The sequence below is a fragment of the Nelumbo nucifera genome, chromosome 7 (assembly GCF_055504915.1).
Source record: "Nelumbo nucifera cultivar China Antique chromosome 7, China Antique-T2T, whole genome shotgun sequence".
Lineage (NCBI taxonomy): Eukaryota > Viridiplantae > Streptophyta > Magnoliopsida > Proteales > Nelumbonaceae > Nelumbo > Nelumbo nucifera.
Window position 1 is genome coordinate 29818927 of NC_142655.1, and position 17239 is coordinate 29836165.

At 39.6% G+C, this 17239-nt stretch overlaps 1 protein-coding gene across 1 annotated transcript; it reads right to left on the reverse strand.

Annotated features, from left to right (window-relative positions):
• Positions 1-10091: 10091 nt before the first annotated feature.
• Positions 10092-15559, reverse strand: LOC104593322 (putative aldo-keto reductase 5). Its single transcript, XM_088891591.1, has 5 exons — positions 15247-15559; positions 14261-14458; positions 11224-11396; positions 10868-10970; positions 10092-10604 (listed from the first exon to the last, which is right to left on the reverse strand). The coding sequence occupies exons 1-5, from the start codon at positions 15544-15546 to the stop codon at positions 10266-10268; spliced, it is 1113 nt and encodes a 370-aa protein (XP_088747717.1). The 5' UTR covers positions 15547-15559; the 3' UTR covers positions 10092-10265.
• Between the last annotated feature and the right edge of the window lie 1680 nt (positions 15560-17239).

The window sequence follows — 17239 nt, forward strand, 5'->3', positions numbered from 1 at the left end:
GGCATGACAGCTAGTATAGATTATGAGACAAGGTTATAAGGACTGCTGTGATAGATCAACTTCAATTAAAAGAATATATTTTTTTCCTTTTCATTGTTTTCTATCAAAGAATTAACACCTCTAATCCCAATTAAATGAATATAAAGCAATTATTTTCAAAAGAATATTTCATTTTTATAAAAAATTATACCTAATGAAAACCCACTTGATTGGTTACCACTTTTATGATGTCGTTGATTTGAATGGGAAACACAATTGAAATCCCTTGGAATTAGAGTTGGAGTCATCCCAAGGCTTTTTTTTTTTGGCTCAGGTGGGAATTGGAGTTGGATTCCAATTGTTTCTGTTTGATTTTGGAAACTGAAATAGGAATTAACTGAGATTTTCCTAACAAAGAACTATTATCTCAAGGGACTAGAAAACAACAATCCAATTGCTCGACTAATCTAAAAGTCAGGGAGCACATTGAAAATGATATGGTTTAGTATTTGTATTTCACAAACACTCATGTTTATTCTTTGAGTCTAACCCTAGTAATTGAGACAAATTTCTCCACATGTAGTATAAGTCATGTAAGTGTTAATAGGATAATCTACCATTCCTTGCATAGTTGCTTTTGATTACTTTACTACACTTATTTTCTTATTTCTAGTTACGGCTATGTTCTTATCTTAGTTCGTTTGTTGTTCTAGTTGACTTTTAACTCTCCGTTTTTTCTTCTAGTTTAGTTTCTTTTCAACTATAGTTAACCTCGAGCTTTCATCTTGGTCTTAGTCTTTCTTGTCAATCCCTTCGTTTTTGAGTGATTTTTGATGTAACAACACTTTTTTTCTTTACTCTTTCCTGCCACTTGTAATTGATTATTGCCGAGTAGAGTTAGGTGGTGATTTTACATCCCACTTTTTACTGTTTCTTTCTTCCAAACTTTCTTCTTCCTCTTTTCTTTCTGCTTCTCTCTTCTTGTATTTTTTCGTCTTCCCTACATAGTATTTTTTTCTACCTTCTCGGCTTTTCCATGGAGGACTTAGAAGCCTTGAATGAAGCTTTTCGGAATATGCTTCATGCAAACAACTTGCCTGAGCTTGTTGATATTGAACCTCATCTGCCAACAAATCTTCATGAAAATTGGGCCTTTTCTTTTCTTTTATCTATTGTCTATTCCCTCGTCTAATCGACAAATTTTCTGAACTAGAGGAAGGCCTTTACTTTCTCTCGAATCTTAATCTTGACCGTCTTTTAATAGCTCATTTTCAACGAGGTCATTTTATGTTAAGATTTCGTTATGAAGATGACTTCGTTAGGATTCGTGACAATGGCCCTTAGATACTTAATGGACAATGGATCATTCTCAAAACATGGGTACCAGGAAGACCCCAATATGAATGGCACTTAAATCAAATTGAACTTTGGGTACAACTTCATGATCTCCCATATGAAATCCTTTTGGAAAGTGTAAATCACCCCCTCTTTGAGAGAATTGGTCCCACCCGTGAAATAGCAGTAATGTGGGTTGCCATGTCAAAATATTATACCATGTCAAAACACTCCCACTTTTTGGTGGATGAAGATTTTATACCATGGTTTTGAAAACTGGACTGGACTGGATAGTTGGACCGCTTGACCTAGGAATTGGTCATGGTTTTGGGTTTCATTTTGGACCCCAAAACTGCCTGGCCGGGGTTCGGACTGGACAATTGGATCTTTTGACCTCGGAATTAGTGGCCAAAGAGGTTCCATTTTCCATGTCGGTTTTTAAAACCATGTTTTATACGATCCTGAGAGATTGTATCTTGAGTGAAGGAATCTCACAACTTGTAGTACCTTAGGTGCTGGTTTGGGAGCCCTTTCATGCAACGTCTTTTGGCTTTTTAAAGTGGGTCTCATCCGAGCATCCTATAAGCAATGTTTAGTGGAAAAAATATGGGTTAGCTATGGGCCCATTTGGGAGGGCTGAAGCTTTGATTGAGTTGCTTTGGATAAGCTATTAAAAGAAGCTTTAGTGGAAAACCCTAATTTTTGGTAGGAACACAACTATTTTGGGCTTTATAAGGTTTTCACAAAACATAGCTTATGGGCTGTTCAAGTGGGCCCACATCAAAAAGCTACAAGCTGCTACCTGGAGGCCCTCAAAATATTTGATGCCTTATAATCAATAAGCTCCGGGGCCGATCAGCCGATGGTTTGAATGCCTTGTCTTTCAAAAATTTTGGAGCATTATTAAAGACTTTATCTTTAAGGTGGTTAAAGCTCATTATGAGAAATAGGTTTTTTTTTTTTTCCTTTAGAAAAAAGTAAAGCCTAGAAACAATTGATAATTACAAATAATTCATGAAATGATCCGCTCACTCAGAATGTCAGTGTATAAGATTGACAAGGAAAAAGTATATTATAGATTGAATGGGATTTCATTGTGAAAATTATGCTAAAATTTGGATTTTATGAGAAGTGGGTTTGGATGGGTTATGGGATGCATCATATTTGTCTTCAATCAGATTTTGGTTAATAGCACCCCATATAGAGAATCTATTCTATCAAGAGGGATTAGACAGGGTGACCTGTGTACAGAAGGTTTGCTAAAACTTTTGAGAGAGGGTCCTAAGATTCCAATCTTCAATTTGTTGACAGTTGTTTTATATTTGCTAAAATCACAATCCCAAGTCCCAACATGCTTAAAGATCAAAGAAATTATAGAGGGAGGGTTCTAAGATTCCAATATTCAATTTGTTGACAATTGTTTTTATTTTTGCTAAAATCACAATCCCAATATGCTTAAAGATCAATGAAATTCTAAATAACTTTACAAATGCATCGGGACAATGTCCAAACTTTGCCAAATGTACAGTACAAATTTCAAAAAATATCCCTAATAGGCTACAAAAGATCTTGGCCGGAATTCTAAGATTCCCTTTGAAGTCGGTGCAAATTCCTACTTGGGGATCCTATCATTAATGGAAGAGTTACAAAGAATACTTTCCTAAGTTTCAAAGGAAAGATTGTCAATAAACTTGCAAGATGGAAGAAATTAAAAACACTCTCTATATGACAGGAAAATTAGCACTATTTAATGATATCACAAATATGAAACCTCAGTTTTTCATGAAGTCTTTCAAAAATTCCCAACAATATTGCTGAAGATATTGATAAATGTCAAAGAAATTTTCTATGGGCCAATACTAATAAGAAGCCGATTCATCTAATGAATTGTAGGTGTGTTTGCACTCAAAAAATAAAATTGGGGAGGTCTTGAGCTCAAAAATCTCCATTGGGTTAATAAAGCTAATTTATCTAGGTTGGGTCGAAGAATCCTTAATGAGGAAAATGTTTGGGTTAAAGTTGTTTAAAGCAAATATCCATAATAATGAAAATTTTTGGAGAGTTGAAATCAAAAAGGGGATATCTTAGACTTGGAGGGGAATCTTGATGATCTTCTCAGCAGAGGTGTTGGATGAGAACTTGGAAATGGTAGATCAATTAACTGTTGGCATGATAGATGGATGGGCTGGTGATTCATTGATTTCTGAAAATATTCCCCATGATTCAATTGAAAACAACAACCTTAAGTTTTGGAACCTAAAGAAAATAAAATGATATGGAGACTAAACTCTAATGATTTCAATTGAATTTCTAAGTTTGGAAGCTCAAATGCCCCCCCCTATGATGAAAGTTTTCCTCCGTCTCCTTAGGCTTAGTTTGGAAGGAGTACAAATACAAATATGTAAAGTATTTTGTACTATTTTGTATGCATTTTGCACCGTACATATTTGTATTGTATTCCTTCCAATACAAATATGTAAAGAATTTCAATTGCATTTCACACCGTACTTAGGCTTAGTTTAGATAGTCTTTTAGACGGGAGTGGAAAGTCTGTTGGGGCCGAGGTAGGTACCTCGGCTTTGACTGTGGATGCTCATCCTATCGAGGTGGCCACTTCAGGACAGGAAGTGGTCCTCGGTCTGCCCGAGGTGGACTCACCTTAGCGGGAGCGAGATGTTTCTGGTAAATCGGCTTCCACCTCCCATCGAGGTTGGTTGCCAGACAACTTTGGCCCGTCAACAATGACGGCAGACAGGCTCCTAGCCTTAGTAGCCCAGTACAAACTCCCTAGCAACCTTGTGTATAGCATCCCCTTAGGCAACTTTCCTTGGGATCATGATCATAACGAGATCGTGGTATTCGAGGAGCATCTCATAAACGGTCTGCGTCTCCCACTTCACCCTCTTATAATCGAGATCGTTAAATTCTTTAACATTACCATAGACCAGCTACACCCGAACTCTATCCGTAATATTGTAGGGACCATTTCTCTTTTCCATGATTACAACCGTCCCCTTGACCTCGGCATCTTCTCTTCAATCCTTTCTATTAAAAAAAACTCATCTTGCGTTTTGCCCGAGCACAGGTGAACTTACTACTTGTCTCCTAGTCCCGGGTACAAACTGTTGCACGAGCTCCCTAATAAGGTCCCGACCAGGAAGAGGCGTTACTTCGTGGTCTGCAACACCGAGGGGTGGCCCTTCCTGACTCACTGGAGGGCTGCCATCCAGGACCCCAACGTTAGACTAGACCTGAAAGCAAGGGAGGAGGTATGATCTTGGGCAGAGCTCGACCCGAAGTTCGAAAACTTCGTGACCGAGGAGAAGCTCGTGCAAGCCATCCTAAGTCCTCCTGGTAGGTCGCTACTTGTTGTACTTTTTCTATTCATTTTACCTCGGTACTGTATCTGACTTTGCTCATTTCTTATCGCAGCTGCCATGGACGACATCCCTGTCGATGAGCTCTTCGGGAGCATGAAAAAGGGGAAGAAGAAGAAGAGAGCCTCCAAAAAGGACCGCGTTGAGATTGAAGCACCCCCAACTGAGGCTGTCGTTCCTAAGCCCAAGCACCCACCTGTCACCAAGCAGCCTCCCGTAATCGATCTGGGCGAGGAGGACTCGGGCAAGGCCACCCCACCCCGCATACTCAAGGAGGCTACGTCTTCAAACCCTGTTCCAGCGGCCGCCACATCTTTGGGCAGCAATGCTCTAGTTCGGAGCATTTTGACTCTGAAGTTTAGCCTTCTCAAGAGCAAAGACGTGGTGTTTACTGAGGAGGTTGCTTTTTGGGCCGACTTGCCAGTTGCTCAGCTCGGGGCCTGAGCGGCCACACACTATATGGTTGTATGTTCTTGAACTTATCTTTCAAATTGCCTTGTACTTAGATTTTTCGTATACTGATACTCGTTTTCTTCTCTTGGCAGGTGAACTCCTCCATCCACGCCTTGGCATACTAGTCCGAGGTGAACCTAAAGCGGGCTCTTGAAGCCGAGGAGTCTTCCTGCAACGCCCACACCGAACTGAACTTAGCTCGCAACGAAATCAACCAACTGAAGAACGACGCGCGAGCTAAGAAGGAGTTGCTAACTCTACTGATGTCAGAGAAGAAGGAGCTCGAAGAGCGTGAAACGACATTGAAGAGTGAGATCGAGAACCTCGAGGCCCACATGAAGGAACGAACCGAACTCCTGCTTCAGGCGATGGAGGAGGCCAAGGTTAAGGCAGTTGAGGAGTACAAGTCCTCGGTGGAGCTTTGAGAAAGGTTGGTTGAGGCAGGGACAGCGGGCTACCGCTAGTGGTTCAAGCTCAGCAGGTGGTTGACCCAGCGAGAATTTCCCCACCTTGATCTCAGTGCCATCACTACATCGAAGATCACCAAGGAGATGGCCATTGAAGCTACCAAGGATCCGAACTCCGAAGCGGAGAGTGATGACAACCTACTTGATGACGAGGAAGAGGAGACCAGTGCTGCCGAGGACCATATGGAGACAGATCCTCCTACCGAAGTCTCCACTAAGGATGAAGAGCCCCGAACAGATTGAAGCCTCTTTTCTTGGACCCCCCCCCTTTTGTAATGCTCAATGTTCTGAGCCTTCGAGCTCGGTTAATTGTAGTCTTTCTCTTCTTTTTCTTTTATTTTTCTCTTCTTTTTTTCTTTTTTTTTGTACTTGAAGTTCTTTATCAATGAAATACAAGTGTTTTGCAATCTTTGTGTGCAAATTTTTCTAAGTGTAGATTACTCCCAAGCTAGCGAGCTAAATCAAATAGGAGTGAAATTTTTTATAAGTATAGATTACTCCCGAGCTGGCGAGCTAAACCAAATAGGAGTGAAGTTCTTTCTAAGTATAGATTACTCCCGAGCTGGCGAGCTAAACCAAATAGGAGTGAAATATTTTCTAAGTATAGATTACTCCCGAGCTGGCGAGCTCGACACTAGTAGGAATAATGTAATCGTCATTGTATGCCAGGGCGAGCAGACACTGTAGGGTACATACCCGAACTGTATGTGCCTAGGTCACTTTGCTTTGCCCATGCCAAAGTAACTGGATTTTAAGCTACCTATGCCGAAGAGGCAACTAGGACTTTTATCGGCACCATAGCCCTTAGGCTTCTAGGAGTGACTTATGGACCTCTCTCCAGCTCGTCGTCTATTTGACCAGTTTGGCGGTTTCATGAGTGACTTATACTTGGAGTTATAGACCCATACATAGTACCTTCTTATACAATGCTCGAGGTACCAGCTTCCCTTCCAAAGTCTCTAGCTCGTATGTGCCTTCCCCATACACCCGTCTTATACAATACGGACCTTCCCAGTTCGGTCCGAGCTTACCCACGCTGGGCTCAAGTACCATAACTTTCCGTAGGGCTAGATCGCCGACACGAAATTGCTGCTTCTTGACCCGAGCATTATAGTACCGAGATACTTTCTACTGGTATGCCGCAGTCTGGATGTAGGCCAGGTTTCATACCTCCTCTACAAGGTCCAAGTTGGTACGAAGCTCATCATTATTTGCTTCCTCATCATAAGCCTCAAATCGCAATGTGGGCACTTCAATTTCTACCGGGATCACCGCCTCCTTACCATATGTGAGGTTAAAGGGGGTTCACCCGTCGCTGTCTTGATGGTAGTCCGGTAGGCCCAAAGAACGCTGGGTAGCTCGTATACCCACAACCCTTTAGCTCGTGCGAGATGAGCTTTCAGTCTGCGGAGGATAGCCCTATTCGTTACTTTGGCCTACCCGTGTGCTTGTGGATGTGCTACTGAAGTGAATTTCTATTGAATCCCCATCTCAGTGCACTAATTCTGCAATTTAATATCTTCAAATTGCTTCCCGATATCCAAAATCAAGATTTTGGGGAGTCCGAAATGACATACGATGTTTTTCCAAAAGAAATTTTGCACGTTTCGGGTTGTAATGCTTACTAGCAGTTCGACTTCCACCCACTTCGTGAAGTAGTCTACCGCCACGACTAAGAACTTCTTCTATTCGGTTGCCGACGGAAATGGACCAAGGATGTTTATTCCCCACTGTGCGAAGGGCCTCGGGCTAGTAAGACACTTTAAATCGGTAGCAGGTTGATAGAGGATGTTGGCATGCCTCTGACATCTGTCACATTTCTTAACGAGTTCGAGTGCGTTTGCTTTCATTGTGGGCCAATAGTAGCCCTGGCTTAATGCCTTTTGGGCAAGGGCCCTACCCTCCAGGTGTCCTTCGCATAGACCTTCATGCATATCGCGAAGTACAAGCTCAACTTCTGTGTGCCGCAAGAAACATAGGTAGGGGTGCGTGAATGATCTCCTATACAGTCGTCCGTCTATGAGGACGTACCTGGATGATTGTCGCTCTACCCTCCGAGCTGCATTGCATTCTGCAGGTAGGGTCTCGTGGAGCAGATAATCAATGAGCGGGTCAATACAGCTCAGTTCCGCTTGCCGTTATGCGGTATGATCCCGTAATATTCGAAGTCTGCTGGGAAGCTATTGGGATTTATTACGTGTCACTTCGGTTCCTGGGTCCTGAACTCGATTAGCTGCAGAGGTGGTGTTACGCCGAGGTGACCTTATGCCGAAGTGACTTTATGCCGAGCTCTGCATACCACTGACTAGGCTCCCCTTGCTGAGTTGTCATCCTACATGCAGATCACATCCACCTAACTTTTATTTACTAGGTCGTGCCAAATTATTCCTCATTAGTGTACAAACATGTTTTCCGCAAGGCAAATCAAGCTGCTAAATGTCTCACTGATGAAGCTTAGACAAACATGCATGATTATGTTTCTCTTAACCTTTATAAGCTTCCATGGCCTTTAGATTTCATATGTTCTAGTGATTTGTGGGGATGTGCTACCCCCGCCGTCTTGTATAGCCCCTCTTTATCAAAAACAAAACAAAAAAAAAAATCTCTAAGGTGAGGTGGCACATTTAAATTTGAAAAAACTGACATCGTTTTTGAAATATCGTCAAGTTGTCATTATAGTATATCATAGTAATGTAGAAAGACTGGGCCGAATGGGCTCTAGTATCTATTTTTATGTTTAAGTAGTGTGCTATTTGTTTTGTATGTCGATCGGCCTTTCTTTATGGGCTTGTTAACCTCTTTTATAAGTTCTTTTAAGTTCTTGCTTAGCTGGCCGCCTACTTAAGGGCAGACTTGTAATTAGTCAAATTAATGAAAATTAATAAAAATTAGTGAGGGGAGAGAGGAGATTATCGAACTCTCTTCTTCTAAAACACTTACCAAACACCTCTTAAATTTGCCTAAGGTTAATTTCAGGTTTAAATGGGAGTGGGGAGTCACCGCCTAATTTTTGTAAAGAAAAAAAGAAAAAAAGAAAACTTTAGAAAATGCTAATTTTTGTCAAAGGAAGGCTACAAACTACTATGGTTCCAATTCATGGTCATACCAAATAGGTCCAAATTAATGTTCCAGCAATCTTATGCATGGTACCTTAGTTTTGAGCTCAAAGGGAGTCTCCACATTCCTCTCTCCACCTAGAAGATTTAGCCCAAAGACTTTGCCTCTATGTTCAAAATAGGACTTTTGTATAAAACATTTATATTAAAATTAAAAGATGGATGGTTATACACCATACATTTACTAATCAAAAATAGTTAAGGGAAAATCTATGAGACTCGAAAGACATGATTCCAGAAACTTTTAATAATCAAAACCCCTCTGGAATTCTAATGAAACCCCATCTGATTGGTTACTATATGATGTTGGTTGATTGATTATAAGTTTTTTTTGGTATCATGTCTTTTCGGCTTTGTAGTCGAACCCAAAGACATGGTATGGAAAGAATTTTGACCAATCAAATCCACCCATGAATTTATTTGCTACCACGTTTATGATTCTAGTTTATTGATCAATTGTTTTTCGGATATCATATCTTTTCTATATCATAGTCAAACCCTCTTTTTTAGTCTCTTCTTGAAGGCCTAAACCGTAAAGACAAAGCAAAACAGTGACTATGTTAGCACATCCTGTGGCCATTCATTACATATATTGGCTAGTGATTTACATGGCATGTGTAATGTTTAGGACACCTTTATCATAGCTGCTTTTTGCTATCTATGATTTTTTTAAATTAAATCTGGTTTAGATTAAACATCTCCTACTCCTAGATATAAAAAATTTCTTCTTATTTTATATTAAATGAATGTGGTCTTTTTCATGAACATATATTTTACGTAACTAATCTCTTATAGTTGGGATAAGGCTGGATGATGATATAGTTGTGCCCTATAAATTAAGTGAAAACATAAAAGAGACTTGAGACAATTAGAAGATCAAAGGAAGACAAATAGTAGGTTGAAGAAGATGATTGTGATGTTCCATTCTCTAATTGAATATTTGTAGAGATTACAATAAGTGGTAGAAGTTTACAATGAGAATGACTCTCTAACGCCCCGTTTGCTTTTCGGAAAGTTGTTTATCTGGGTAAGTGCATTTACCTATATTCTTTTATTCCCAGGTAAATAAGAAAACGATTGTTTTAACCATAATAATCCATTATTAAAAGGGGCAATTTTGTCCCATCCAAGTGTTGGCAACTTTCCCCCATGTGGAAAAGTTATTTATCCACCTGGGAGATGGGTATCACTTACCCAAGGAAAATTGGACCCTAGATAAATCTAGTAAAAGAACATGGACATTTTAGTCAATGGGAACCAAAATCCTATTCATCAACTTCCCCACCCCCCCCCCTCTCAAAAAAAACTGAACTTTACAAAAAACTGTTTAAGTCAACCATCAGATTCTAAGGGCAAACACTATCTAACAATTAACACCCAATAATGACTACAATTCCAAAGTTCTTAAGCATCAACAAAATACATTATATGATTGAACACAAAACATCTTTATTGTTTAAATATAGGAAGTTGGGAACAAACTTGTAAAAATGAACCTAAAGTGAACATTTTTGCTAGGCTTTCAACCAAGCTCAGTTTCATTGACCTTCCCATGAAGACAATTCTGGAGTTTCTGTTTCTTTCCAAGTCCAAGAACTTTTTGCATATCTTTCACCCTTAACAGCATCTGATGAAGCAAGGTTTTCAAGTTCAACCATTTCTTCTCTTGTCAGTTCCACAGATAGGGCTCCAATGTTTTGGTTGAAATTAGTAATTTTCGTGGTGCCTGGTATAGGACACACATCACTTCCTTGGTGATGGACCCAAGCCAAAGCAAGTTGAGCAGGAGTGCACCCCTTCTTCTTAGACATTTCATTTACACGCTCAAATATATGTTTGTTGTGCTCAAGATTTTCAGGTTGAAACCGTGGGAGAGTCTACTAGAAATTCAATTGAATGTCCTTAGTTTCATAGTTGGTGGAATTTAACGGTAAGAAAATAAAAAACGCTTTAAATATAGAAATCAATAAGAGAGAATGGGAGTTAATATCTTAAATATAGGATTCAATGAAAGAGTAGGATGAACTGAAAAGTAGTCGTCCAACTTAAGTTTTTAGCCTTCACTATAGAGAGGGACCAGATTAGAAATAAGATCTCATATATATAATTGAAGTTCATGTACAGATGGCAAGTTACCAACCTTACGAAAATCGTCATCAGAAAGATTTTCAACAACCTTGTATCCAGAGGAGAAGAACCCCCTTCCTAGAGGACTATATGCCACAATTCCGATGCCAAGTTCTCTAAATAATAAAAGAAAATTAATTATACATTTGGGAGAAAAATCTGTGATGCGGGAAAGACATGGTATTGCATGAGTTTTGACTAATCAAAACTCACCCATGAATTTTGCTAAATAACACCTGATTGGCTACCATGTTTATGATATCAGTTGATTGATCAGAAGTTTTTTGGATATCATATCTTTTCGGTATCATAATCAAACCCATATATTGAATATGCAACTGTAAATAAGCTAGCAGAGTAAATACATGCCTACAGGTAGGAATTATATCAGCTTCTGCTTCTCTTTCCCATAAAGACCACTCCAATTGCACTGCTGTTATTGGATGAACAGCATGTGGTCTTCTGATTGTTGAAGCAGAGGCTTCAGATAATCCTATATACTTTATCTTTCCTTCTCCAACTAGTTTTTTGAGTTCTCCAATCTTTAAAATTGGAAAGAAAAAAGCACAGTTAGCAGAACTGAAAATATACTTGTAATAGAGAAACTTGATATATGTCCACAAATAATAATAGATCAATTAGAATAAGACACAAATCTTAGGCAAGGTTCTAAATATCGGTACTTTCTTTTTTACTTTTTTTTTAATTTTTTTTTAAATCCAGTTCAGGGGACTGGTTTAAGGTTCCTCCACCCCCTGAACCGGTCAAAACCTCAATACATCCTCTATAAGGGCATATCGGAATGCTCTTGATATACATATCGGCCGATACGTACGTGTCGGTTTTTTGAACCTTGATCTTGGGGTAGATCAGCAAGCAGAGTTGATGTTATGTTTGTGTAGATGCTCATAATTTATTTATACTCTTCATTACTATTTAAAACTACAAATCTTGAGGCATAGAAATTGTTCATGGGAAGATAGCTGCAATATATCCAAACAATCGATTGGTAAGGAACCCAGTTCCCATGCATTTGAATTTTGAACTTAATTTAAAAGTGTTAACAACAATAATTTAGGGGTGTTTGGTTTCCCACAAACAAAGTTTTCTACTTTAACCATCTCAGTAAAAAAAGTATATTTGTTTTCCCATCTATCAAATAGAGTTGATAAATAAACTTCATCAGTATCTTTTTTTTTTTTTAATTTTTATTTGGTTTAAAAGACAAAAAGACCAAAGGTCTGTTTGGCGTGTCTTTCCGCACGGTTTTTCGGCTGTTTACAAGGCGTGAAGACCGATTTTTGGTCTATTTCCGTTTGACGCGCGGAAGATCTAGCCGCTAAAAAACAGAATGCCGAAAAGACGTGAGAAACCCATTTTTGGCTGATTTCGGGAAGCTCCAAATGAAGCTTCTCGCGTCTTTTGCATTTTAATCTCATGCAGAAAGATGCACGTCTGCCAAACGTGCTTTGGACTGCTCAGATCTTCATACAAAAGCTCAATACGTCTTTTGTATGTCAGAACTACCAGAAGATCTTCCCAAAAAGACACGCCAAATGGGCCCCAAATTATCAACAAAAAGAATTACAGGCATCTTCCAAATTACAATCAACAAAATCAAGAGGAATACTTACTCCATTCAATGGATTGACACATTAGAATAGCCTGACAGGCAAGCACATACACCACCTTAAGAGGAATACTTAGTCAAATTTGAGAGTGCTTAAAAATAAGTACTTATTTAAATAAACATGGGTTGAGACCACACCAATAAGCCCAAAATTTTTAACTGCTTATTCAGTAAGTGTCTATTTCCTTTCTCACTTACCTTGGCCTGCCACATCATTTTGAAAATACCTACACTACCCCTATCTAAAATAATAAATGTTTTTTCACCAAACTCTTGTAAGTACTTATTAGAATAGGCATTTACTTTCCAAATAAGCAATCCAAAACTTTCTTTTTAATTGATGATGCATTACTTTTGATAACTAACTTAGATAAACCTACTGATAAGACAAATTAAAGGCCACCTGATTGCTTTCTCACAAAATTAGGCCTTTTTCCTAGAAAAATATGGGGCTGAAGAAGACTCAGACTTCTGTTTTTGCTCAAGTGAAACCATGTACACTTGACAAAAGGAAGATGTAGACCGGCCGGTTTGATCCCAAAGGTGGTATTGAAAACTTTATCTGCCAAAGTTTGGGGGTCTTCCGAATCCTAGCCTCTTGGTTCTAATTTCGACATAAATTAGAACTTTGAGACCGTGGGAGCAATCAACAGTTTGTAAAATTTAATTTTAGTTGGGCCTTTAGTTGCCTATTTAACTTAGGTCTTGTTTGTTTTGTATTATTCGGGTAACACGTTTTCTCAATCAAGTGATTCTTGGGGAAATGTTGCCTGGATACTCACAAATACAGCGTTTGGCCGAGTGAAATGTTACCGGACAAGTAGATAAGTAAATTATTCATTCTCCAAGAGAGTACTGATCAATGTTTTAAAATTGACCTGGAACTAGAACTGCTTTGGCCACCGGTTTCCAGGTTTATGCTTCAATCATCCGGTTCAAATGGATGGCCTGTTACAAATTAAAATAAAAAATGGTCAAAACTGTTGCCCATGTCAAAAGGGTCGATAGTTTAACTGCCCGAATCAATGGATTATTGACCAAATAGACGGTTTTTGACCAAATAATGTAGACTACGTTACAGCCTTCTCCTACTCTGTTTTGCTCCCTCTTATACTAGAATCTTGTGAATCAAAAATCTTTGTTTGATCCTGGGTGCAAGTCAAGTGGGTTAGGCCAGATTTTACCTCAACCCAGGTTTGATCCTAAGAATTAGGCCTAAAGTCCAAATTCAATCTGATCCTGAAGTCAAGTCAGAATTAACCAAACTGAAACCAGCCTGCACTAAAATATGGTGCACTTGAATTGGATTCGGGCCCAGGTCAGATTCAGGTTCGTCAATCAGTCCATACTAAAAATTGAGACATATTTACATGTATATGTAAACATATATACATATATGTATAGTTTATTAGAAAATCATGCCTGTTGTTTGGCAAGTCTTTCTAAAAAGACCTTCCAACGGTCCAGATGGTCAAAAGACATATTAAGCTTTTGGGGTTTTGTCTTTAAAGACAATGACCATTTGGTAAGCGGCTTAGTCTACCAAACTTTTCAAAAATACATTTAAAGGCTATCTATCACGCAGAAAGACCAGAAAGCTTCTTGAAATTAGGCATTTTTAGTCTTGCTGGGTCTTTCCATACATGCATCTTCTCATTTTTCCAGATTTTCGATCTTTCAAACTTACCGAAATATATATATATATATATATATATATAGTGTCTGTCTATTGACTACTGATGTCATCAAATGAAGAAGAAAAATAAAGGGACTTACTGTGACTTCGATAGGAACCCGTTTATCAATGCGGTGCTGGTAATAGAGATCAATACAATCAATTCTCTTCAGGCTGGCCTCACATGATGCCCTCACATAGGCGGGATCCCCACAAATTTCTATGCTGCCGTCGGCGCCATAACTTCTGATCCCAAACTTGGTTGCCAACTCCACCTTCTCCGTCACTCCCTTCAGAGCCTAGGGATGCATCCAACCCAGTATGATTACAGTTGAAAAGCACAAATTTAAGTGGAAATTTCATTTTTCCTGTTAATGTGGTCAGTCCAGGTAAATCCAGCTCGAATAACCAACCCAAATTGCCATCTAAAGAGGTGTGTGTAGATCCAGATTCTGGAGTCTTGGACTTGCCAGATCGATCTTCGATCTTTGTCATAGGAATCATTCGATAAGGGGGCGTTTTTCTTGTTGCCAGTTTCGAAGACAAATCAAAACGATCTTGTTTGAAAACAGATTGCTTCTTAAAGTAAAAACACAAGAAACGTGTTATTCGTTGTGTACATGTTTTTTGTTTCCAAAACTGAAACAAAAAACATGTTCTTGAATCTGGTTTCAAAAAAAATGTTTTCATCCCATTATTCAACATCATGTTCTATAAATCATATAATTTCTATACCAGAAAATTTGTTTTTTGTTTTTAAAAACCAGTTGGCTCCCAAAATATGCATTGTTTTTTCAAAACAAAACCAACTTGTTTTTCACTTTGAAAACAAGAACAAAGTTCAAGAACAAGTTTTTTCTTTTTCTTTTTTTTTTTTGTTGATGTGGTGATTCCAAAAACAAATGAAGACAAAAACATTCATATCGTAGAACACACCCCCTAACCTGTTAGGTGGGTCCTTATAAATAGGTTTATTAGACTCGAAACTCGACCACTCCGATTAAACAATCTCCCGTACTATTTCAAGAAACCATTCAACATAAAAACTTAAACTGCACGTTGGAATCGTTCAAAGAAAAAATGATACCTTTCCAAGCAGAATTTCGTTGGTGTAAGGGCCATAGATATCAGAAGTGTCGAGGAAGGTGATGCCGCTGCTAATAGCATGGTGAATGAGAGCAATCATGTCCTCCTCTGGCTTTGGGGGCCCATAGACAGCGGACATGCCCATACAGCCCAGACCCTGAGCCGATACCTCCAGACCTTGAGAACCCAACTTCATCCTCCTTATCCCACCCATCATCTTTCTGAATATTAGTTCTTTGTTGGGATATTTTGTTCTCTCGTATTTGTAGACAATGGATGCAGTTGGGTTGGGTTTGGTCATTTCTTCTACTCTAGAACAAATAATTCAGAAAAATAAGAGAGAGAGGTGGGCCATGGGCCGTGATTGATATACTTTTGTTTTAGATTTCAGCTATTGTGCGTCATTCCAAAGACTATAAGACCAGAGGCTGAGTCATATCGGATAAAAGTCTATTTAAATAATTATTCCGGAAATCTAGGGCCGGCTACGGAGTCTTCGTTCTCAATTCCACAAGTTTGGGTGTGTGGGGTGTGCATTCGCCTATTCCACACCCTTTGAGAGACATCACAATTAGACATGTTAATGGGCTGGGCTTCGGGCCTGGCTTACGCTGTGTTGGGCTTGGGCTTCGGACTGGACTCTAATCAAAGTTTGGCAAAAGCTCAAGTTCGGCCCATAAACAGGTTTAGTCATAATAGTATCCGGTGCCACTGTTTTAAAAACCAAACCGGACCAGTTGATCAGACTGTTCGACCTAGGAATGGTCAGTTGTATGGTTTCGTTTTATGCTTGATCCGGAAATTTCCAAAAAAAAAGCATTGATTTGATCAGCAAACTGCTGATTTGGATGGTTGATCACTAAACCATTCGATGCGGAGAATGGTTTTTGGGTCATTTTTAATTTTTAAAATATAATGGGTTGATCCGTTCAAAACAGACAGTTGAACTGCTGACCTAAAAACCAGTGGCCAAAGTGGTTTCGTTTCTGGGTTGGTTTTTAAAACCTGGCCAGGTGCTAACAAAATGTCTAAGTTGTTGCATACGTTTTACTTTGGCTTCAACGTATTCTGATTTTTGTCTTACTCTTTTCTTTCCTTGGTTTACACAAATTTCATTAAAGAAGAGAAGGGCCTGTTTTGTTAGGACTGAAGCTTTGGTTGAATCAATGTCTTAAAAAGCTGATCCAAAGGCCTAAAGCAGGAGTTCAGTTCATTCCTTCACGTGGGCCTCAAGGTTCTCGATCTCACTCTTCAATGCCGTTTCACGCTCTTCGAGTTCCTTCTTCTCTGACATTAGCAGAGTTAGCAGCTCCTTACCTCGTGCGTCGTTCTTCAGTTGGTTGATTTCGTTGTGAGCTAAGTTCAGTTTGGTGTGGGTGTTTCAGGAAGACTCCTCGGCTTCGAGAGCCCGCTTTAGGTTCACCTCGGACTAGTAAGCCAAGGCGTGGATGGAGGAGTACCTGCCAAGAGAAGAAAACAAGCATCAGTATACAAAAAATCTAAGTGCAGGGCAATTTGAAAGATAAGTTCAAGAACATACAACCATACAGTGTGTGGCCGCTCAGGCCCCAAGCTGAGCAATTGGCAAGTCGGCCCAACAAGAAACCTCCTCAGTAAACACCGTGTCTTTGCTCTTGAGAAGGCTAAACTTCAGAGTCAAAATGCTCCGAACTAGAGCATCGCTGCCCAAAGACAGGGCAACCGCTGGAATAGGGTCTGAAGACATAGCCTCCTCGAGTATGTGGGGTGGGGTGGCCTTTCCCGAGTCCTCCTCAACCAGATCGATTACGAGAGGCTGCTCGGCGACAGGTGGGTGCTTGGGCTTAGGAACGACAACCTCAGTTGGGGGTGCTTCAGTCTCGACGCGATCCTTTTTGGAGGCTCTCTTCTTCTTCTTCCCCTTTTTCATGCTCCCGAAGAGTTCATCGGTAGGGATGTCGTCCATGGTAGCTGCAATAAGAAACGAGCTAAGTCAGATACAGTACCAAGGTAAA

Excerpts from the sequence above, each read along its gene's own strand:
- LOC104593322 (XM_088891591.1), bottom strand. The coding sequence starts at position 15,546 with ATGACCAAACCCAACCCAACTGCATCCATTGTCTACAAATACGAGAGA. Across the intron at positions 14,459-15,246 it reads ACGAAATTCTGCTTGGAAAG|GCTCTGAAGGGAGTGACGGA; the intron begins GTATCATTTTTT and ends ATGCATCCCTAG. Across the intron at positions 11,397-14,260 it reads GGGTTCCTATCGAAGTCACA|ATTGGAGAACTCAAAAAACT; the intron begins GTAAGTCCCTTT and ends CCAATTTTAAAG.